At 38.7% G+C, this 25,675-nt stretch overlaps 1 protein-coding gene across 1 annotated transcript; it reads left to right on the forward strand.

Moving 5' to 3' along the window:
- Positions 1-19,245: 19,245 nt before the first annotated feature.
- Positions 19,246-20,745, forward strand: KCNA2 (potassium voltage-gated channel subfamily A member 2). The gene has a single exon (XM_032218560.1). The coding sequence runs from the start codon at positions 19,246-19,248 to the stop codon at positions 20,743-20,745; it is 1,500 nt and encodes a 499-aa protein (XP_032074451.1).
- The last annotated feature ends 4,930 nt before the right edge of the window (positions 20,746-25,675 follow it).

Here is a 25,675-nt window from a genome sequence, read left to right on the forward strand (position 1 = left end):
AGGGCAGTTGTTAAGCAAGACTACCTGTATTTCTTTGTCCATCTTCTATACAAATAGCCTATCTTTGGGTTATGTAGAAGGTCCAATAACCTCATGATAACATGTTACATGATACCTTTTTATCTGATAACCTTAAGGTAGCTCTGGATGGGAACAAATTGTTATATTTGCTGAAGCAGCATATGATTTTGTATCATTCAGTATTTTGATTTGGATCCATGGGCTTTTGTTATTGTTTAATTTGTCCCACAGCAGGTCAACCAAATTCTTGTTGGTGATCATTTATACTATCTTCAAAGTTTGGGAGAAATGGTTTCATCAAGCATTTGTTTCTGTAGTTCATAGTTCCTATAATTAAACATTCATTTACAAAATATAGAAGAATAAATCATCCAGAAACAAAATCTTTTCAAAAATAGTATTGTGTCAGAAAGTCTCTTACTCCATCTTTTTATCTAAGGTTTCTAATCAAATGTATAGTTAGGCTTTTTCCTTTATCCTCTTACTGGGCAACATATGCCTGTAAGCATCTCTTTGCTCTTTCCTCTGCTTTAATTACAGATAAATCTAATCTCAAGTAAATACATAATTTGGAAAAACTAAAACCAGCCTATATTTTTACTTATAAATGTACAAATTAGTAATAATATTTTCATTTGACAACCAAAATTGCAAGAAACTGATAAACTTTAGAAAATCTCATCAATAGTGGCCGGGAAGGGGAGGCTGAGTTTATATAAAACACTCAGAAACAATATAAATGTGTCAGAATGGCCAAATCCAACACCTGTTTTTTAAGCTTATCACTTTATACATATATAAAGAGGAATACAGTGGTACCTCAGTACTCATCATAATTGGTTGCAGGAGGTGTAATGAGTACCAAAAACGATGAGTACCAAGTACCATAGGAATAATGTAGTGAGTCACAAGGCATCTGACACTGACCAGTTCTAGCTTGTGCATTGAGTACCAAATGATGAGCACTGGGACAAACTTTGTGTCAAAATGCATTGAGTACCAAAAGTGATGAGTTTCAAAGCAATTGAGTATCAAGATATCACTGTAATAAAATGCTAAATTAATTAATTAATTAATTCATTCATTCATTTTCTATAGCTTCTTAACTCAACCAAGTGAATTATAATTCTAAAATTATGAAACAATTAAAAAACACCAAAACAATAAAAATCCACAACATAAATAAATACAACAGCATCCATGATGATTAATCCACTAATAGTAACCGATAGAAAAGAGTATTTGTAGCTCAGGGCTGAACTGTGGGGGTTCTTAGTGCTCTCTGAGCTTGGTTGTTTTCTTGCAGCTGTTTCATTACCAAATTAGGTAACACCATCGGTGCACTCATTATCTGTTTGGTAATGAAACATCTGCAAGAAAACAACCAGAGAGCCTTAAGAACCCTACAACTAATAGTAAGCCAAATAATGGTGTCCTTAACACATTCCAAGTCCCAGTCCTGGGTAACATAGCCAGTTTTCAAAGCTTTGCAAAAAGCTAATAGGGTTGGGGCTATTCTAATTGTAAATTGGAAAACATTTCATAAGGCAGAAAAGTCTGCTCAGTCCAATGCTTTGGTACCAAGACCTCTTAAAAGCTTTTAATAGACATGTTCAACTAATCAGATTGCTTAACAATGATTCCAGGAACTCAAGATCACCTCTTTTAAAAGAACAACATGCACATGTAAAACAGAGAGAGTGTTGATAACACGAGCAAAAAACCTCCAAATATATACACCAGAATGGTTGGAGATACTTGGAATTTTTTAATTTACTTCCTTTAAAATGTGTGGAAGTAACTTTCATAATTTCATGAATGAGCAAGGTTTGAAGCAGATGGCCTGGGACTAGACAGTTGTGTTACAATAACAATGCACAGATGGCATCCACTTCTCCCGCAGAGAAATCACCAGCTCCCGGTCCATAGGGGAACACAGGTGGAAGATGATTTTAACCTTGGGACTTTCATATACATATACATACAGGTAGTCCCTTGCCTTATGACCACAATTGAGCCCAAAAATTTCTGTTGCTAAGTGAGACATTTGTTAAGTGAGTTTTGCTCCATTTTAAAGTCATTTCTTGCCACAGTTGTTAAATGAATTCCTGCAATTGTTAAGATAGTAATGCAATTGTTAAGTGAACTTTGCTTCCCCATTGACTTGCTTGTCAGAGGGTCGCAAAAGGGGGATCACCTGACCCTGGGACACTGCAACCATCAGAATTATGATTCAGTTGATAAGTGTCTGAATTTTGATTATGTGTCCTTAGGGACGTTACAATGGCCGTAGGCGTGAAAAACCGGCCATAAGTCAGAGATGATTTAATTTTACTTTATGATAAGGTTAGAGTAACAGAGTGTTGCAATTCTGAAAGTACATTTCTCCCCTGTTGCCTTTACAGCCCAGGAACTAGAGAAGGTCTCTCTGGGACATTTGCCATACCCACATACCTCTGCAGCTAAGCCATCTCTTTCTTGATTATCACTTGACTGTGGCTCAGTGGTGGGATTCACTCACCTTCCTTTCCGGTTGCAAAGGTGAACATGTGCGAATGCTATGTTTGCACACATGCACTGCCTTCTGCACGTGTGCAGTGCTCACACATTATATCGGGGTGGGTGGGCAGAGCCTCCTGCAGCTGCCGCTACCAGTTTGCCCGAACCAGAGAGTACCGGCTGAATGGCACCTCTGCTGTGGCTCTTCCCCATCTCCTAAGAACATTCTAACATACCATTAGACATGGCTTCATAATAATTTACCTAAATCCTGTCCCTGGACTTCAAGTGAGAAAAACTTCAGTTTTTAAAAATTTGCATTGATGTTAAAGCACACCAGCAGTGCCTACAAGAGTTGGTGGGCTAGAGAAAGCAGAATGGGAAACTAGTTCGTGTAATTATGAGGGCCTCACCTCTTTGATACTCGCATTGTACTTTGCAAGGGGGAAGAGCTTGTAGCATAATATATTAAGCTCCTGCAGTTACTATCGATCCCTCCCTCTTTCGGATACTGTCCAAGGATAGTCTGATGTTAGACTGTTGCATATGGAGGAAAGTCAGGCAGCATTCAAGATTTGGGAACACAGCATGATGGGCAAGATGTTGCAATAGAGATAGGATCCTTATGCTGCTAGAGATTTTCTGTCAGCTGAAGGATAGAAGGATAGCTCATCAATTCAACTTCAGAATTTGCAGGAGGGTAACACAGTGGCCAATTATTTTTATTGTACTTAAAGGCTGTTGTGCCTCCAGCTGCAAAAATGTCAGATGGCCTCTTGCTAGCCTGCCTATGAATAATCTGAAATATTGAAAGTAATTGAGTGTAAAAGAGCAAAAGTCATTCCGGGGGGGGGGGGGAGGTGTCAATTTTGAACACAAAAGGAAAGAAATCTCCTTTTCTTTGATTGGCACATTAGAGCAACTGATACATGACCAGAGATACTTGTTTCCATGGGAATCTGCCCCTTAGCACTCTGGTGGAGGTAAAGCCTTGAAACAACACTTTAAAGAAAACTGACAGAGATAAGGTTTGATTGCTATCATCCAGGAGAAGAAGGTTGCTATTAAACACTGCAGTAAATACTGCATTGGCAAATGCAGAAAGAGATGCTTGGTGTCATTGTCTTTTCGCCAGGTCATTACATTCCACAAGGGGGCAGCAAGACACGCTATCCTAAGCCTGGCAAGAATCTCAAAGTTAATTATTCACATGATGTTTTTGAATTCATTCACATGGACCTTGCAGCCAATGGCAGATGCATTTGAAAGTTAGCACTTTCCCCATCGCTTTCTGAATCATATCTTACATAATCTCCTGCGAGCAACTAAATATGGACTAAAAAAAAGAGAGAGAAATAATATCTAAATGGCTTCGGAAGCCAGGCTAACAGGAGTGCAAATGACTGCAAACAATGCAGAGCTTTATATGGCAATTAACCAACACTGACAACCTTACTTTTCTCCTTCAGAGGTCTCTACGGCCCAGTTCAAATAAACACAAACAATCCAACAGATGTTGGAAATACAATCCAAGTGTGTAAAAAGCAGCTGAGAAAGATATGTTTTTTTTTTTAGAATAGTAGTTTTCTCATTTAGGACAAAAACAACCTATATTTTTGTGCTCATCTTTTCTCCAGCTAAATAGTGAGACTGTTTTTCAATATTTAATGTTCAATGTTTAAACACTATTCTAATGGGGAGAGTCTGATGCTGAGACAATAAACATTAAGGATATAATATCTTTACTGCATAGCCTATCCTCCCAATTATGCCGTCCATTCCTGCAAGTGGGCTTTTGGTTGGTCTTTTAAGGAAGGCACCAAGGATTATGCCATATTTTACAGCAATGGGGTCATCACACATAAAAGAATGGATGACACCCAAAAGAGCATTATTCAGGGTCAAAACACAGGTCACATGTTATAGGTGGTATAATACTGATGTTTTATTTTGGGTGACTCTAGATCCTGATCTCTAAGGGTCTGCCACAAAGAAGAGGGGGTCAACCTATTCTCCAAATCACCAGAAGGCAGGGTAAGAAGCAATCAATGGAAACTAATCAAGGAGAAAACCAACCTAGAACTAAGGAGAAATTTCCTAATAGTGAGAACTATTGGAACAGTGGAACAGCTTGCCTTCAGAAAATGTGGGTGCTCAATCTCTGGAGCCTTTTAAGAAGAGATTGGATGACTATTTGTCTACTTGGGCAGAGGGTGGAATTAGAAGACCTCCAATGTCCCTTCCAACTGTGTTATTCTGTTAGATGCATTAGCTGGGAATGCTTGCATGTTTCTTCTGATTTCATTGTAATGTCCACTTCCCGCACTGTATGTGGGGTTAAAATAAACCAGCAGACAGATAGAAAGCAACGTCCAGTGGCTTTGGAAATGAAGAAGGCTAGTGGGCAAGGGGTGGGTAGTAATTGATTTTTTCATTAGGTGGAAGGAGGCAGATCTTTCTTACTCCAGGGGCTCCAGGCTTTTGGCGGGGGGGGGGGCATGGCATTGATTGCAGGATGATATTTGCTTTCTACGGCTGGCTGGCTGAAGAGAACACGGCTTCCACCTGATGTTCCTCACCTGCTCTTGGCATCCTGAGTTCAACAAGAATGGAGAGGATTGTGCAACTCATTTAGAAATCAATTGAAAGGCTGAGGAGTAGAAATGGTGACGTGGGTATCCTTTAACATGGACCAAGATGGAAAGGATCAGTGACACTACTACCATTTATTAAGCGCCACATATGCTTTGTCTCTCAGAAATCAGGGAGCGAACATTTCTGGCTAATAAAATAAGCTTTTAATGACATTAAGGTTTTCACTGTTAAACAAAAGGACTTCCGGGGCAAAGCTATAGAGGTTATCTTGCAGCAGGACTACAGGGCACAGATTTCAAAGTAAAGACATTGCCCATCACACCCACCCACAGAGTGTCATCTCTTGATAAAACAGACATGGGTGCACAGTGCAAAAATGAATTGTCATTTCCCTGGAGATCCTCTAGGTCACTGTTTCTCAACCTTGGCAACTTTAAGACATGTGTGGACTTAAACTCCAAGAATTGGTAACTGGCTGGGAATCACTAGTTGCGTTTTTTCTATGTTATTGCACATACACACACACACACGCACGCACACACACACACACACACACATTAATTTAGGAGTAAACATTATATGTATGACAAAGGAGATAAATGAATACTGTATTCACAAATCTTTACATGATCAGAAAATTCTTTTTGGTTTTCAGTGAAGGAGATCAACATGACAACCATTGATTGAATAAAGAATCTAAAAGAATCAAGAGTCTAAAAAAATAATTGATGGTGTTCACGGTACTTAAAGTCAAGATGGTTGGAATGCTTGGAAATAGTAATCTCACAACTATTGATTACTGTGGTACCAAGAAAGCCAACATTACTAGCCATGTACTTGGAGAGGAAATTATAGTGTGGAACTTCAGCACCAGTAGGTCTCTTCTAGATCTGGAATACTGCATTTAATATTCCGTTCAGAGCTATAGTTTCCATCCAGAGATGTTTCTAGGAAAATAAATTGGAAAATAAAACAATACAGAGATCTTCTACAATTCAAGACATTCTTTAAAAAGGACTCCTCAGACAATTTATAGCCATTTTAACTGGGATAAATACCCCAACATTTAATTTTGAAAGATTATTTGATACATTGTAATCCATAATTAAAATAGTTGTACTCAAATATGGGACGCAGTGACTAAGATGCTGAGCTTGTCCATCAGAAAACAGTTTGCCGGTCTGAATCCCTAGTGCTGTGTAATGGAGAGAGCTCCCATTAATTGTCCCAGCTTCTGCCAACCTAGAAGTTCGAAAGTACGTAAAAATGCAAGCAGAAAAATAGGAACTACCTTTGGTGGGAAGGTAACAGTGTTCCATGCATTTAATCATGCTGGCCACATGACTACGGAGACGTCTTTGGACAGTGCTGGCTCTTTGAGGGATTTTCCAAGAATAATTATATTGTTATTTATGTTTATTCCAAAACTCTTGCAAATAAGCAACCTGAGTTTAATAAGCACAAATGTTAAGATAGAAGACTTTATATAGGACAGGTAAGCAATAACAGAGGATCATGTTGTAATGAATTTCAATTGCTGTAACTCCATTTTAGTTCTGTTCTTTGTTATATATTATATATCAAAATTATGAATTGTCAGAAATGTCTTACTCTGGAGTTACCAGCACCGAGTTGCAAACCTGGCCACAACTTTAAATTTTTGAATTTGTTCTGTTTCTTTGCTGCCACATTGTGGTTTCTCATTAAAAATGCCTCAAAATGCTGCTGTGTTGATGACTGTGTGTGGAATTTGATAGCAGCTATTCAACAAGCTGGACCAGAAAAAAAAAGGGGGGGGGGATGCATTGGTAAGCAAACTATGAAATGCAAGATGGACAAGAGACCTAAGGCGGTGTTTAGAAAAGTTGTGGCAATTTTGAGTTAAGGAAGAAATCTTAAAATGGAATTGCAGCACCTGTGAGTAAGATGTCTGGCTGTATCAGAACTCTGTTTGAATTCAGTATCCATAATTTGTAAACAAGTGGGGTTACAAACTGCAATTGCTGAAGCCACGTCTTGACTTTTGGATCTCCCACCACCATGTACTACTGCCTAGTGAATTTACATGTTGCCATTGTCAATGGCAAGTAGTAACTCTGACGAGGCCTTCTTTTTTGTGTGTGTGTGCTCAATTTCATAAAGCAACTCACAGTTTACCTATTTCTTTGCTGAAAGGATTATATCACTAACTAGTGGAATCTTTTACAGTTTACAATAAAACATATTTGGTTTTAATGTATTAATTAAAAAGTAAGAATCTCTTTTAAAACCCTTTTTAAAACACTAGTGTCCTTTTCGTGTGAATGAGCCATTCGGGTTTGGAAGTTTACATCACTTTAGCAGATTGATTGAATGGGGCCTATTTCAGTTTGGCTAGACTTAGATCATTGAAATGCAGGAACACTTGCAAAAAATGTATCCAAATCTGTCTCAATAGATTCGGATGTATTTGATTGATTCAGTCAGTTTGATGCCTCTAATTGATGCAAATTGGTCTGAATCAATTCAATCTGAAACACTCACAAATATCTATTTTTAGGATTTTTTAAAAAAAAAAGCAAAAAAGAAGAAGAGATAGTTCCATCAATTCAAGCAGAAACAGCCAGTTTGATGTCATAGTTAAGGTGCCAGCTTAGAAACCAGCAGACTCTTCTGCGTTAATCATTGAAAAACCGACTGTGTGACTTTGGGCCTGTCACATGTTCTCAGCCCAATTCATCTCACAGGGTTGTTGTGAGGGAAATAGGAGAAGAGAATATTAGGTATATTCGCCACCTAGAGTAAATTATGAACATAATTTATATGTTTATAAATTATAAACATATAATTTATATGTTTATTTAATAGCCTTGTTGGCTCAGTGGTTAGAGTGCTGAACTGCAAGCTACTTGTGCTGACTGCCGGCTGACTGCAATTTAGCAGTTCAAATCCCACCAGACTCAAGGATGACTTAGCCTTCCATCCTTCCGAGGTGAATAAAATAAGGACCCAGATCGTTGGGGGCAATAGGCTGACTCTGTAAACCACTTAGAGAGGGCTGTAAAGCACTGTGAAGGGGTATATAAGTCTAAGTGCTATTGCTATTGCTAATTATGAAGCTGGTTAAATCAATATTAAGCAAAAATCAAGAACACAACCTCAAACTGATAGGAGGGAAAAGCAATGTTAGAAAGTATTACTTCACAGAAAGAGTAGTGGGAGCTTGGAACCAACTTCCAGCCAAAGTAGTGGGTCAATCATCAGTAACTGAGTTTAAACATGCTTGGGATAAACACGAGTTCATCATCTGACAAAAATTAGAAGAAATAAATAAATTTTGAAAAAGTAAATTAAATAAATAAAAATTAATAATTAATTATAAAGAAAGCAAAAACAAATAAAAGCTCAAAGAGAAGATTTGATGGATCATTGGGCTTTCCCTCCCTGCTCTCAGTTTTCTGTTTCTATAAATAAAATAAAATAAATAAACTTTTGTAGGAGATGATGAGAAGGCTTGATCCCCAGATAAGAGGAGATGATATTATGGCCAGTGGTATTTCTAGCCAAATCTCCTCAGAGAATCTCCATGAGTGAGAAGTGGTGTGGTGAGGAAGAGTGGGAACTATACGAAAAGAGGTACCCTCTCTAGTAACCTGGACCTCACTTTGAAGGGCTTTAAAAGCACAGTAATAGCAAGCACTTCACATTTTGCCCAGAAACAAATTGGCATTCAGTGCAGCATTTTAGTCAAAGGTAAAGTGATCTCTTTCAGTTCTTCCAGAGGCCAACTTGGGTACTTAATTTTGTATCATCTGAAATTTTTGGTCAAGATGAAAATGCAACCTCATGGAGAGAGACTTAGCCTTAATCTTAGTGGTTATGAATTAGGGCTATGTTTTCAAATCTAATAATCTGCCCTATGTTTTCATGTAGATATTTTTGTTTAAAAAAATGAGCCTGCATAATATTTTCAAGGAGCAAAAATCTGCAAACGACACTACAGTATTTGGAATCTACCTAAAAGAAAATAGATCTACTGCAGAGCAGTGAGTCCTATTCCCGGTTTTCTCAAGCAGTCTAATTACAGGGATGATAGTTACAGGCATTAAAAACCCTTGAGAAATCAAGAAGAACTAACATACTTCTATAAATCCCCAAATAAAGGTAATTTATTAGGCTCATCAAGGCAATCTCAATCTAATAAGCTGCTCTGAAACATTTGAAAATGAAGCCTGAAACAGAAATACTATACTGTCATGAAAGTTTGGGAAAAGGTCTTTAATGCCCCATCCAGGGTAAGGAATCTAATGTAGAGGTTCTTTTTAAAAATATCTAATAATTGCTTATCTAATAATTGCTTTATTGCTCCTTCAAGCAATAAAACCTCCTGGTCTCCATGGGGAGGCACTAATAATGTTAACTAACATTGCAAGACAAGTTCAAGAAGTTCAATAAGGTATGCACTGGAACATACCTCTCCAAGTAGCCTGATTTATATAAGAGGAGTTACCAGGCAGCCTTGTAAATGACTTTGCATCAGCGGTGGAATCTATATTGCTATGAATATGATATTATCCACAATATAATTCATATAAAAACATCAGAACAAAACCAGTGGAATTCTGCAAACTCAGTGAGAAAAGGCAGTGGCAGGAGTACATCCTCCACAACTGAAGCATCTTAGCAGCCTTTGAATATGTGCAACTCTGCTTTTTTTCACTGTGGTTAGCCATAATACAAGCTTTAAATGGGTTATATTCTATGGTTTAATCAGATTCAAATAAACTTTTTTCACTTCTGGTCTTGCAATTTAAGCTTTTACAGTTTATTCTGTGTACCATGGGATCAGTGGCGGATTAAGGCTCACTGGTGCCCTAAGCACTGTCAAATCTTGGTGCCCCCCCTCTTTTCTATATACTATACAAATGAAGCCAAGCTTCATTGGTTTTTTTTTTCCTTTCTCGACTTTTGTGCCCCCTTTGGGCCTGGAGCCCTAAGCATGTTTAGTCTGCTTAATGGTTAATACACCACTGCATGGGATCATCTCTGAAGGAGATTAGAGGGGAGAAAAAACCCTAGGAGCAATTATGTCAGCAGCAAGCTCTCTATTCCATGTATCAAGTAGGTAATGAACAACTTACTAGAAGGACAGTAAAAAACCTAAGATTCCTTGGGATCCAGTAGAAACCAGTAGATGGATCTTGATATACCCAATGCCTGTAGAAAGATGAATAGCAGTTCAGTGTTCTTTAGATGCTAATTCTTCCATGACATTAAAGATCACCACTCAGGGAACAGGTTTTTGATCAAAACAAAATATCCTATTCATCTTGTGACTAACATCATACATTAGACATATGACTAATCAGAAAAGATCCATGAGACTTATAGACTCCTGACCAGCTCTAGACAAACCAGTCCGAGAATAAATACTGAAGTTTCCCCACATTTTGCATTATATCAGATTATTAGACACCATAGTGACTAGGATGCCAACCCAATCTGTTGCTGGCCTGAAGACTAGAGAACATGCATTAATTATGAATCAGTTCTGTCACAAACATATTAGTTCTTATTAATCACAGTTGCACCATCACCTTCCCACTCATACTACTACACTACATCTTGCCTAGTTGGGAGAAGCTGGTCCCATATGATCCATTACACAAGCCAGGTCAGGATCTCATCTACTGTTAAATCATGAATGATCTCTGATTTATTTCTCTCTGACATTACAGATACTTTAGAAGTTGGAATTACATCATATGGCATAACAGCCGACAAGGTCACTGATAGGGGAAATAGCTCTCACATTTCTATCCTTCCTTCTGTTCTAATGGACGTTTGGCCTGCCAATGCCAAATCATTGATTGCTAATAATAAAGACTGCTGCCCTAGGTTCAATAGCTGCAGATTCTGCCTTTCCAACTGCTGAATAGTCATAACCTATATTTAACAGGTAAACCAAACCTTTAAAAATACTTGCTGAATGTTGCAGTGTTGAAGCTGTAGTGATGCTGAGACTGTTCTTTCTTCTACTTGTTCTTCTCATCAGCTCGGTTCCCAGGGCTGTTGGTGTTTTTACTGTCTGGCAGATGAATGCTCAAGCCAGCTACAGCATCCCCTCCCTCTTCTAAAAATTATGAAACCAGTAGGAAAATAAATAATGTACTCAACTGGTGGGAAAGGGGTGGTGGCCATGACAGTATGATTGGAGCTTCGCCTGTGATACAAATAGAAAGCAGGTAGGTATTGATTGCAGCTCCATTTTGACATTATTTAACACATTCTGTATATAGCCCTGACATGTATACCTGTGTATGAAAACTTCATTAAAAATATTGCAAGAATATAGAAAAATATCATTATAAATAAAAAAAACCAAAACTATGATTTCTAAATGGTTGAAGAATAAACTATCCATCCGGGGTGGGTTCCGGCAGGCACTACTGCCGGTTCTCTCGTGTGTGCACCACGCACACATACACAGTACAATTAAAATTGTTCTGCGCATGCGCAGAACTGAAAAACAAGATGGTGCCACCGCCGGCACCACTGCCGGCGCCACCGCGGAACCAGTTCAGTGGTGTTGCAGGCTTGGGTCGCTGCTGGTTTCAGCGACCCAGGCCGCCAACCCACTACCAGTTCGGCCGAACCGGTCTGAACTGGTAGGAACCCACCACTGTATCCATCTTTTTTAAATGTTGTGATTATGCAGTGGGTTTATAGTACTCCAAAGAGGGCAGATATAATCAGAAAGGAAAGAACAATATTTCCAGAATTTGTTATATGTCAGATTTTGCCATGTAGGAGCATATTCAAAAGAAAAATACAAAGGGTAAAGATCAATTTATGGGGAAAGTCATTTTAGAAAAATGAGCCCCCAAATTGTACATCTCCCAATATTTGACTGATAGAATCTGAGTCTACTGATTTTATATTTGCTTTATAGGGTAAACTTTATTTGCAAAATTAAACAGAAGCAACTCATGGAAAGAAACACAGACATTTATATTGAATAAAACAAAGATGGATACTATATCCATTTGACCATCCATCCATGGCAAAATCTAGATCAATATTTATCCAGACCATTGTAGAAAGTCAGCACCCACCCACCCACCCTCCTAGGGAAACAAATATTTTTGGGAATATTAAAAAGACAGGATAGAATATTTTCCCTAAAGGAGAAATGGGAAAAATATTAAAGGAGGCCGAAACCAGCACCAGATTCCCTGCCCCAAACAGAAACTGAGGAGGTCAGCAGATTTGATAATCCATTCAGAAAGACTGGGTCAGACAGAAACTCCAGATAAGCTATTAAGCAAGACAAGATTAGCTCAGACAAATACCTAGGATTTGCATTTACCCTTTTGCCTATAGAGCCAGCCATGATCCCTACATGACTCCATAGAAATCAAAAAGGTATAAAAACCCTCCCTACTCTCAATTCCATTTTGTCAGCTGTCCCAGAACTGCACACTGTATATGTGTTGTTCTGTTCACCAATAAACAGACTCTTTCTTCCCAATCAGCCTCCATTTTATTCCCAGCTTGAAACTGAACCTGGATTTTAAATCCAACACCATGTTTCTTGGGGAATCCTGGGAGTTAAAGTCCACATATCTTAAAGTTGCTAAGATTGAAAAACAGTGCTCTAGATGATTTTTAGAACAATTTTTATTTTAAAAAAATTAAACAAGGATAAAAACTAATACAAACTAATAGGCAGTAACCAAGGGAAAAGAAGGAAAGAAATTAAAAAGCAAAAATTTCAGAAAGGAAAAAACTTAAGAAAAATAGAAAAGGAAGAAAAAAGTATACAGTGACTTCTGATATTCTTCATAGCAATTACAAGTGCAAATATAGTTTAACATCTCTCTAAAGTTACACCGTATTATTCTTCTTTCTATAATTTATTCTGTCTAATCATCAAAACTGTAAATCATAAGTTCATTTTTTTCATTTTTATGCAAAAATCTATAAGAGTTTTCCAGTCAGCAATAAATGTACACAATGTCTTTTCTTTAACCAAATAAGTTAATTTATTCATTTATCCATTTCAGCAAATTCTGTCAACTTCATCAACTGTTCTCCAAAGGGGGAAATTTCTTTACATACTATAATTTTGCTGCTGTGATCATATATTGTAATAATCTTTCATGGCTTTTCATTAATTCTAAAAAGAAACGTTTTGACTCCATTTGAATATTGAGCTTTCAAATCCTCTGTATGAAATTACATATTTGTATTCATTTTTTTTGTTTTTTTACATGTTCATCAAGCATGATAAAATCTCCATGTCGTTTACATTTCCAACATGCATTTGAAATGCCTTTAAACATTCTAGATAATTTTTCTGTTGCCATGTATCAATAATACATCATTTTATTTTTTTAAAAAATGCTTTGAGATCATAACGCAATGTAAATTTTATCTTTAACTACATATTTTCTCCTTGATCCACTTATATAATAACCAAAATTCTTAGCCCACTTTAATCATATATTCTATAACTAAATCTCAATAAAACATTTTATTTCATTTCATTTTTTTCATTTTATTTAAATTTATAGGCCGCCCTTTTCCCTAAGGGGACTCAGGGCGGCTTACAATTAATGGGAAGGGAGTGTAGGACAAAACACAAGAAGAAAAAAAAAATGTGAATAAAAAAAAATAAACCGATAAAACACAACATTCATTCAGCATTCGGGTGGGGCAAAGTACAGGTCTTATCCCCAGGCCTGATGGGATAGCCAGATCTTGAGGGCTGTGCGGAAGGCCTGGACGGTGGTGAGGGTACGAATCTCCACGGGGAGATCGTTCCAAAGCGTCGGAGCTGCAACCGAGAAGGCTCTCCTCCGCGTAGTCGCCAGTCGGCACTGACTGGCGGATGGAATTCGGAGGAGGCCTACTCTATGCGATCTGATGGGACGAAGGGAGGTAATTGGCAGAAGGCGGTCTCTCAAATCTCTCAAATTTTACCAATTATATGCTCATCATGAATACCAATTGGCACTCCAAAGTCTGACTTACTCTGCTCCATGCCACAAGTCTTTATTTGAAATTATTAACATATATATTATTCTGCTATTAATTGTTCTCTTGATTTGATTTTATATTCCCCTTGGATATTAATTTTCAAGTAAGTCCTGGTATATCAACCATTTACTTTTATTGGCCATTTCTTTTCTGTAATATGCTTTTTGAGCTGAGATCCACAGAGGTGCTTTTGGACACAATCTGAGTTTATATCTATTCCATATTTTCAATATGGCATGTCTAATAAAATAATGTTTGAAGTCCACCTTAATTTTATCAAGCCATCCAAACCTAAGGTCATGAACTTCTAACTCTAAAAATCTCTCTTTTCTTAGTATATCCATTCTTTCATTTAGAGCAAACAACAAGCAGCGCTGAAAATGCTGCAGAAGATTTCCAAGTATTTGGTTTTTCCCCAAAGACTTGAAGGTCTGGCTAGGGATGCTATTCCTGGGTCCCCAAAATCACTACCACTTCTGCCTTGACTTTATCACACTGAGTTATTATAGTTAACATATTTTCTAATGGGATTTTATTAATTTGCAGAGGTCGTTTATAGTTGTGTGAACTGGATTTCGTTGACTGACTACACTTGTGTATTGTATTTACTAACATATATTTACTAACATACATACATCTTTTTCAGGCTAATGGCTGATTATATTAATGGGTAGATTTATAAACAATTCCTCACATGTTTATGCTTGCTTGTGATACTTTCTGCATGGATCCCAGAGATGGATTGCATAAATCTAAATAACTATTAGATACAAGCATCTAAGAAGATATTTTTCTCTATCTCTTGGCCGCCATCTAGAAGTCACCTGTAGCTGGGTAACTCAGATCAGGTACCCCAGAAGAGATAAAGTTGAGGGCTGAAGAGAACTGGGGCTACAGACTAAGCCATGTATTTATATTAATCACTTGGCGAATGCAAGATGAAATGATAACCTCCAATTTTGTAATAGACATAATTTATCAAATACTGATGATAGAACTGTAATGGCGAACCTATGGCATGCATGCTAGAGGTGGCACGCAGTGCCATTGCCAGCTGCTTTTCTGTGTGCACCGGCCTGCTGATCTTTGCACGTGCTATAGCCCCAGAAACCTTGGGTTTCCAGCGCTCAGACACACGTGAAGACCAGCTGGCCGGCATTGCCTGCACATGCCGGAAACCAGAAGACCAGCTGGTTTCGGGATTTCAGGTTTCCAGGGCTGTGGCGTGCGTGGGTGCACATGCGCACATGTTCCAGTTTGGTCACTCAGTGCTGTAAAATTTCGCCATCACTGTGCTAGAACTTTCATTATATATCCACCCATGGAATGTTATCTAGTACTTTGTGATGTAGTGGTTTAGGCAGTGGTTCTTAAACTGGGGGTAATTTGGGTATTTCCTGGGGAGAATGGAGCAATTTGTTGATGCTTGTTTGTGAGTGGAAGGTCCAGTTTGAGACTGCTGTCACTGAGATGCTTGTATAAAACAAAGGATGTCAGAACTGAAGAAGCTTCTTGGATGAGCAGCAAAACGTCTTCAAGGGAAAACAAAGTCCAGTTGCCTTTTGAAAAACACCTTTGGGACAATCATGACCTAGATGCCTAAGAATCTCCATAGACATGGGAGAAGGGAACCGCTCCTGAGTTCCTGAAGGAAATAGAGACCTAATCTAACAAACAAATGAAAAAGAAATAATATGCTGTGTACTAGGCCCCATAGGTTGTGTGTATAGATGCGCTTAAAGAGGTAGCAGTTGAGGACATTTTCTCTACCATGTTGTCATTTGGACAGCTTTGGTTAGTGACTAATTATTATGTCAGAATTAGCAAGTCATATCATTTGGGGGCAGTAGCAGTAGTCCACAGCAGCTGGCTGTATTTCTTGGGAATCATTCTCTAAGACCCAGTGAAAAAGGAAAGCAAGCAAGCAAGCAAACAAACAAAACTAGAAGCTTCTCTGGATCAATAGTCTGTATGTTATCAGGGATGCTAAAGTTTACTCTCCCTTTTCCTCTTTCTCTCTAAGCTCTCTGGCCTTTTAAAGTTAGCATCTTCTCTCTGCAGGTAAGGAAGGGCACCACAAACAGGAAGCTTGTTATGTATTCCTTGCATGTCTAACTGCAGAACCAATTGTAAGCTGCTGAACTCAAGCCCTCCCCCCGCCCCGTCTCCCCACTGGGTTCAGTAGAGGTTTACCTCAAACTGTGAAAATGGATGCTTCATATTTCAACTGAAAGGGGTGAATCAAACAAGGCCTTCTCCATATACAGATCCATGTTTCCAAACTGATGCCAGTCATTCTGTAGCGTTGGAAATGCTTCACACACCTGGCTGGTGATACATCCAGGTCTGCCTTATGGTCATTTTCCTAATATGGCTCACACACACACACACACACACACGCACACACATGCACACGTGCGCACGCACACACACAGGGGGGAGAGGGAGAGGGAGAGAGCTATGATCTCAATAGAGCTTTGATGGTTAAACCTATTTGCATGAGACATCATTCTTCCGTCCCTGTAATGCAATGTAAGAATTCAGGAAATGCTGAGCTATAGCACAAGGTCTGGGAGAAAGGAGCTATTGGATATCTATGAATGATAGATGACACTAAAACATGAGGCATTTCAAAGGAATCGGTAGGATTAAGATGTGGACTTCTATAGGACAGCTAAAATAAAAATTAAGCTGCTGGGGCTATGGTTTAAATTGATACGTCTTTATGATTTTGGGTAATTATGAAGTGGAAATGTAAAAAACAAACAAACCCAAATCTAACATCAAGCTTGCATGTGTTTTTGTTCCATTTTGTGCATCTAAAGATTGTAAGCTATCTCTACCATTTTGCATTCAGAAATATTGCCTTAAAAACCTTCCATCCCCAAGGGATTCTCTTAGCAATTCAAAACAGGAGGAGGAGGGAGGAGGAGAGCGAAAGAGGGAGGGCAAGAAAGGAGCATCTCATTGCCTCCGATGACTTTGTGTTGGCATCCAAGGGGTTAAGTATAACAGTTGAAGGCTGCAAGCTTGTCAGGGTTGTACTATTTTTCTAAGGCATAAGAAGAAGGGAGGTTAGGAGAGAGGAGGCAGTGGGGAAATCCAACAGAAGTCGATCTGCAGCTAAGCTTTCTAGACGGTTGGGATTGATGGGCATCCAGAAAAAGGACAGGTCAGCTGCATGAAAAAATATCCCTCTCTTAGGAACTCGGATGAAAGAGCAGGGTTTTACTTGCCTCCCCTGCCTTCAATCTTGCATCCTGGCTGCGAGGAAGGAGGGCAGCTGTCATCTGTGGAGGATTGGAAGCCAGGGAGTTTCTCCTGGGAAGGAGAAAGCCTTCGGTTGTTCTTATGAACAACAAGAATTAAAAACCGTGTCCAGAGAGAAGAGGGCGGGATAGCAGCCTGTGGCTCTAAGGGCACTGAGCATCCCTTCCCCTCCCAGAAGTCCAACCAGAGGCAGCAGGACTGGTGATGCAGCATCCAGCGAAGGGCAGGGCAACCCCAGGAGAGGGGCTTGGGGGCTGAGAACTTGAGAGCACATGGGATATTCTTCAGGTGCTCAGAAGCAAAACATCCCCCCGGTCATGTCCTGCATGCCAAATGAAGTCCAGTGCTTCTTTGATGGGAACCCAGACGCAGCCGGCTGAGCAACGCATGGCAGAGCCCACGATGCTCTGTTTTTTTCCCTGAAAAGGAAGCTCAGCGGAGACTTCACTGCAGCGGACTCTGCAACAGCAAACAGCACAGATGCCAAATGGTATGTAGACTCCTGCCACTGCAATGTGAGTGTGTGTGTGTGTGTGTGTTTGTCTTTGGATGTGCATGGTGTGTAGGGAAGAGGGAGAGATTTTGAGAAAAAAAAGGTGTATCTATTTTTCACGCTGTCACAATTGTTTCTCTTGTTTTAACCCTGAATAACGAGAGCCTGTAATGTAACTCAGTGAGCAAAGGGCTGCATTTAACAACTGAATCTTTATCAATGCTGTTTTGTAGCCCTTCCAGTTTTAGCAAATAGCTGGTTTCCAAGCAATGTCATACTTCTTGAGGACACCGGGGACATCAGGTTTTTGCTGAGTATGGGATCTTCCCACTATAATAAAGAGAGGTTTTTAGTTCATATAGACACTGACTTAAAGAAAAGAGTCCTCTCTTTTATTAAGCAACCCCTACTTTAGTATTAGACCTAGCTTCTACTTTCAAGACCCTTCCTTCCTTCCTTCCCTCCCTCCCTCCCTCCCTAACTCAACATATTGCCAGAGGGAACTTAGGAGACTCTTGGAAACACAAATCTCTGTATTTCTCTCTAAGGTCAGATAATCAGTGTCAGAGACTGAGGCAATGTGGATTGTTTTTCCTTAGCTGTTCTTTCTTTGGCAATGACAGAAGATGAACTTCTATTCAGAACTGCAGCAAGAGCACAGGGAGAGCTTGCAAAGACAACGGATAGAGATAGGAAGAGAAGGAGGCTGGGTTGTAGAACTGAGAAGTTAAAATCTAGACTGCGCTATGTTAATGATGCACTCCAGTGTTCGACATAACAGTTTAACTCAATCTCTAAACCACCAGGCCAATTCCTCAAGGTGAATGCTGAGTCTCAGGTGCTGTGTGGGTCATCTTACTGCTATAGTGCAGGGAATGAAGCCTGATAGGGCTTTGAAGCAATTAGAATATGCTGCGATGTTTGGGATAAACAATGCTATTATTAGCTACTTGCCAATTAGAAAGCTTTCTGTATTTCATCTGATATCTTTATTTTCTTAAATGATACAGATTTGACATGATTTGAGATCAGAGGCCTTCTTCAAGTTATACAGACCAAATAAATCCAATTGAAATTTTATACATGGAATGCACACACACACAGACACAGACACAGACACACACACACACACACACACACACACACACTTGGCTAAGAGTGTGAGAAAAAAAGGCTTATATTATTCTTTCTTTCTTTTTCAGCTGAAAGACTATTTTCACGAACTCCCTGTTTTCATGAACTACATCAAAGCCCATGTGCATAACTTTACGGTGGATATTAGAATCTCAGTGAACACCACCCAACCACCAGATATTCATAAAAGTTTTGATTAAAACTGCCTAAATATGACTGTTGCTACTGGAGATCCCACAGATGAAGCAGCAGCTTTGCCTGGTCATCCTCAGGACACTTATAACCCAGAAACTGATCATGAATGTTGTGAGAGAGTGGTTATTAATATCTCAGGCCTTCGGTTTGAAACACAACTTAAGACACTTGCTCAGTTTCCAGAGACTTTATTGGGAGATCCGAAAAAGAGAATGAGATATTTTGATCCTCTCCGGAATGAATATTTCTTTGACAGAAACAGACCCAGCTTTGATGCTATTTTATATTACTACCAATCGGGTGGCAGACTGAGAAGGCCCGTTAACGTACCCTTGGACATCTTCTCAGAAGAAATAAGGTTTTATGAACTTGGTGAAGAAGCGATGGAGATGTTTCGGGAGGATGAGGGTTACATCAAGGAAGAAGAACGCCCGTTACCAGAAAATGAATTTCAGAGACAAGTATGGCTTCTCTTTGAATACCCAGAAAGTTCTGGACCAGCCAGGATTATAGCAATTGTCTCAGTCATGGTCATCCTAATCTCTATAGTAAGTTTCTGTTTAGAAACTTTGCCCATATTCCGTGATGATGCTGAAGACATGCATGGTAGCAGTAGCAACCCCAGCCCTTATTCCAACAGCACAATGGGGTCTCAACAGCAAACATCTTTCACAGACCCCTTCTTTATAGTAGAAACACTCTGCATAATTTGGTTCTCCTTTGAATTCCTGGTGAGATTCTTTGCCTGCCCTAGCAAAGCTGGCTTTTTTACCAATATCATGAACATCATTGATATTGTTGCCATTATTCCGTACTTCATCACACTTGGCACAGAGCTGGCTGAGAAACCAGAAGACGGCCAGCAAGGTCAACAGGCTATGTCTCTTGCTATCCTTCGAGTCATCCGCTTGGTGAGGGTGTTCAGGATCTTCAAACTTTCCAGACACTCCAAAGGATTGCAAATCCTGGGACAGACTCTTAAGGCCAGCATGAGGGAGCTAGGCCTCTTGATATTTTTCCTCTTCATTGGTGTCATCCTGTTCTCCAGCGCTGTCTATTTTGCAGAGGCTGATGAGAGGGATTCTCAGTTCCCAAGCATCCCCGATGCTTTTTGGTGGGCTGTGGTTTCCATGACGACAGTTGGCTATGGAGACATGGTCCCCACGACCATAGGTGGAAAAATAGTTGGCTCCTTGTGTGCCATTGCAGGTGTATTAACAATTGCCTTACCAGTGCCGGTTATAGTGTCCAATTTCAACTACTTCTATCACCGTGAGACAGAAGGAGAGGAGCAAGCTCAATACTTGCAAGTAACCAGCTGCCCAAAGATCCCTTCTTCCCCTGACCTAAAGAAAAGCAGAAGTGCCTCCACTATTAGTAAGTCTGATTATATGGAGATACAAGAAGGTGTGAATAATAGCAATGAGGACTTTAGAGAGGAGAACTTGAAAACAGCCAATTGCACCCTAGCTAACACAAACTATGTTAATATAACTAAAATGTTAACCGATGTTTAGCTAATAAAAAGGAGGGGACCCTAATAATATACTTAAAATTCAAGTGGAACATTTGCAGATGTTGCATAATACCTTGCACTGTAGTTAATACAATATGTTCTGCAACATGTATTGGTTCTGCATGGAAAGCAATAGTTGTGTAAGTGACTCTTTTTAACACTGAATGCTGAATAAGCTTTCATGCAATTTTTTTCTAATACAGTTTTTTGGGTTTCCAAATATATCAAACATTTAAGGCAAAATTATGTCACAGTATCAGATGAATGGCATTGAAGAAAAACAAAACCCACAACCTCTTCATGTTTCCAACAGTTATTCACAGATGCCAACTAGCTAAACATGATTTAAAATATAGAAGTCAACCCATGCAAAAGAATATTTATTCCAAGGAAATAGTATGCAACTATATAGCTTTCAAGCTTCAGAAATTATACAAAAGGTCATGCATGGTTTAATTAAAGGAAATATTTCTCCAAATTACTTTTTAAAGTTCAGGTTTTCCAGATCAGAAATGCCAGTGAGAGACTGTACCATGCAGGTTATGCTTCTGAACCAAAAATGCTGCATTGGATACATCTACTGCAGCATGTCAGTGTGAGGATTGCAGGAGGCACTATTTGGTAGGAAAAAAAAATGTTGTTGTTGTTGTTATTTCTTTAGTTGAGACTCATCAGGATCCTGGAGACATTTGTTTCTTAAAAAGCATACATTTTTGTTAGGTTTGTTTTTTGGGGTGGGGGTCACCTACATATGCAGAACTGAAAAGCATATTGTTTCAAATGCTGGAGCAAATAAGCTGTGGCCTAGAATATATTTATTCTGCAGAGACATTTAACCAGTATTACAGTACAGCTGCATGGATATTTGTTGCATGGATCTTAATATTTATTACATAAAATATATCTATTTTCTTAAGTAGACTATAGAGTATACTTGTTTATAGTGATTCTAGATTGTCCAGTGGCTTGAAGGAAATTCATGGACATTAAAAAAAAGAAAAGAAAAGAAAAACTAAAGCAATTGAGTTGAAGGATGTATGCTGACCAGTAATGTGATATGCAAGAAAAATGCCCAAAATGTTTGCTTGCTTGAGTAGGCAAACCAACTAAGGTAATATGAATCATATACATCACATATATATTGAGAAACTGGTAATGGATTCATTGTGATGTCATATATAGGGACATGGCTGACCAGAAATGAGGAAAAATATTTGTAATGAAAGGATCTCTGGTGAGAGTGTCAAACAAATGTTAACTAAACATTTGATATCTAAATATAAAAGATTGGAGCACACAGAGATTGCTTGAAGTATTTAACTGTGCAGAACCTTGAGATTCAAAAGTAAGATGCAAAGGTACAGCATACCTTCCTCTCAATCTGCATAAAATCTGGTATTTAGCATTTTCATAAGAGGATGGGTTTATGCAATAAAGCCAGCCCAAGGCAATTCATTTGGGTACAGAATAGCTTTCTTTCGAAAATGTCCTAATAGAGCTGCACCACATGGCTATAGCAGAGGAAGAGTTGACCATATCTTAATATGTGCCAATGTGCAGCTTGAAAGTTGATGTTTCCTTTGGAATGTTCTCATGCAATGGATTCACTGTTCTCAAAATTAGAGTAAAAACGGTCCATATTTGGCTCTTAGAATCTTTGGAAAAAACACCCAAGTGTAATGTGATAAGAGAACTTTGGCCAACTTCACACCTCAAGCTGGATTAACTGCTTTCCATTAAGGAGGCAACGGCTTCTTCTACATTGACTTTTCTTCGTAGGTTGGCATCTTGGATTTGTACCCTGTTGATGCTGCAGTTGCAACCCTCAAGGGGCTGGATAGTTCTTCAATAAAAGGCAATTCTGCAATCAACGTTCCAGGAAAGATGCATTTGCAACAAATAACAATAATGAGATAATAATGCCTGTGAGCAAATCCTCTGCTCATCACTTGCAAATCCTATACTGCCTTGTGTGATTTGACCCTGAGGTTGTTTGAAGATTCATGACAACCCCAAATTCTAAGCTGCTAAACATTTACCTGCATACATTGCATTCACATATCTTTGATGCTGGTTTAGACCTTAGAAAATGGATTTACAACAACTGAAATTCCCAACAAGAAAAGGCAGTTAGATCCTGTAAGTGATTTGGGGTTTGCTTTACTGATCCTATTCCTGCATTGTCATGAATGAATGCAGTAAGGACTAAATCACATATCGAAAATATGAACTGAGTGCTCTGTAAAGAATTTAACACATGATAAAGAGGTTGCATAGGTGTTTATGCCAGAAAACCAACTTGCTAACAGCCCACTCAGTTCACATTTACCTATTGTGCTACGACTCAGCTCATGTTCCACAATTTTGCATGGGGAATATAGATTCATCTGCAAACTGGATATGTGCCAAAATAGTCATTCTGATTGCTTATACAGTATGTGTGTTAAACTCTGTACAAATCCATGCAACCTGCATAATCAACAAGCTATTTGGTTGAGTCTGAGTGATATCTGTTTTTATGCCAAGAGGGAATATATCAGAACAATCTGATTTTAAATAGATTTTAAGAAATATATAAAATAGGTTTTACTGTTCCAGGAAAGACTTTTTTCAGCCTATAAGAAAGCTAACATTGAATATAGCTGAATCTGTCTATTGCTGAGTATTGTTTAAATAACAGTTGCTAAAATGTTGTTTACAACCGTAACAAAAGTTTTTCCTGAAAAAATCTGGACAAAACTCAAATTTCTTGGTCTTTTTCCTACTCCTACTCCAGCCAAAGAAAGGTTATTCCATTTCATTTTGTCATGAAGACTGGAATAAAATAACTGAATAATATAAGAAGCCTTACCAACTATAAAAAGATCAGCAGTGTTTATGAGGTAGTTTTGGTTTACCCTTTATGTTAATGGTAATAACATGGACCATTATTACAGGACAGTGACGAATACCTTTGCATCACATCTCTCAGAACCTCTGTGTTAAATATGCCATGAATTAAAAAAAAGCTAAGTTTGGAATATCCTTCATTGCAGTGAGAAGGAATAGAGTAATCCTTCCTGTTGCCTCAGGCTACTGTCAAAAATATTCTCTCTTTTCCACTGCGCCCCCCCCCCACCCCTAATAAGGGAAGAAATATACTTGGTTAAAGATTCAAACTGGTCTGTGCTCTACAACAGAAAATCTGTCTGTGCAAAAGTGTAGGGGAAAAGATTATATCAGGAATTCTCACTGGGTTTCGTTCACATGTCAATATGGAGTAGAGTTCCTGCGGTTTCAGAGAACAAGAAGAGGTCATATTTGTAATAGAATTATGAGAAGGAAGTCCAGTTCCACAGAAGGGAAAATCTTTACAATCCTGATTCCGATACTATATTAGATAAACTCTTATTTCACTGAAATTCCCATTTTACTGAAATTCATTTGTTTCAGTATTTGATTTTGTACATTATTCAGTCTGTTTTCATGGCTTTCCTTTTCTTCTGTCTGGAATGAAAAAAAATGGAAGGAGAACATCAAATATAGTGGACTCTGGTGGAAGCTAAATTGAATGGGCATCCCAGTCTGACTGCATACAAAATAATTTAGTTGCATCAAGGGTTAAGAGGTGCAGAGGCACCACAGTACAAATTTGCGAAAAAATAATAATTATATGAGTTCATGTTCAAAACAGTAGTTGGGATAGTTAGTTGTCCTGATTATTCCATCTCATTCAACTATTCTTGACTATGCATCTGGATAAATGTTTTATTTGTAGAGCAGTCAACTTGAGGTTTCAATAGAGTGACTTTCCATAGGTTGGTCAAACTCCCACTAATTACTAATACACCTGTTTACACCTGTGCAGTGAGGTGTTTTTCTGTAGCATTCTTCTCCAGTCATTTATTTAAGCTTGAAGGATGGATGTGTTTAGTACAGTGAAAATGAGAACAGAAGGTATCTAGATGAATTGCAGTCAGCAAAACTTTCTGTGATGTCCAAGGTCAGATATATTTTTTAATGATGACTAATTTGACATCTGTATTGCATCCCAGATAAAATGAAAATAACTTGAAGTTTACCGTAGCAGCAGGTTGCCATTGGGTCTTACTCAACAACACTGAAAGAGCTTTGTCTTCTTGGAGGTTGAGGCACAGAGCTGCAACCATAGACACAGGAGAGTGAAGGAGCATATGATACAACAAGATGGTTGAGGTGACTGATGAAACAAGGATGAGGTAATCTGCAGATTTTAAATGAAACTTCCTCTCACTGAAATGAAGTGGCCAAACTGCAGATTAAGTAAACTCTTTGGGCAGGTGGAGTTATTCCATGCCAAGAATTTACATTATATTTACATTTCCCTAGATCAAACTCAAATCCTGGTGCCCATGGGCCTATCTATGTTGTTGTTCTGGCAACAATACAGATGTTTTCCTAACTTCCCACCCAGTTTACTTTTCTGTATTTTGGGGCATCTTCTTATCCAAGCACTAACCTTGCTTAGTTTTTTTCAGATTTGGCCAAAGTCAGCCTAGAGAAGCATAGAACAATACTTTGAGAGTTTAGCATTTGATAAGCAATGGCTTCAAATGCACTTGGAAGACTCTGGTGTCACTCTGTCTGAACCTTTTAGAAAAGCAGTGGCTGTTATGGGATGGGTCCCCAACTTATTCCAAAGAGCAAGAAACCATGCAAATAGCTCTACATGGATGATAACAGCTTGGAATGTTTTCATAGGAATCTCACCCAGGTGATGTAGACATGTCTGAGAATCCTATTTTCCAATTTGTGTTAGAGTCAACATGTGGAATATTCTCCTAATCTGTACTATTCTCTACATTGATCGGGTTTCTATAAAAATGACAATTTGAGACAGGAATAGATAAATAGGAGGGAAGGAGAATGAATTAGATTAGAAAGGAAAAAAGAGTAAAACAAAATTCTTGTAA

Source organism: Thamnophis elegans, chromosome 5 (assembly GCF_009769535.1).
Source record: "Thamnophis elegans isolate rThaEle1 chromosome 5, rThaEle1.pri, whole genome shotgun sequence".
NCBI lineage: Eukaryota > Metazoa > Chordata > Lepidosauria > Squamata > Colubridae > Thamnophis > Thamnophis elegans.

Excerpts from the sequence above, each read along its gene's own strand:
- KCNA2 (XM_032218560.1), top strand. The coding sequence starts at position 19,246 with ATGACTGTTGCTACTGGAGATCCCACAGATGAAGCAGCAGCTTTGCCT.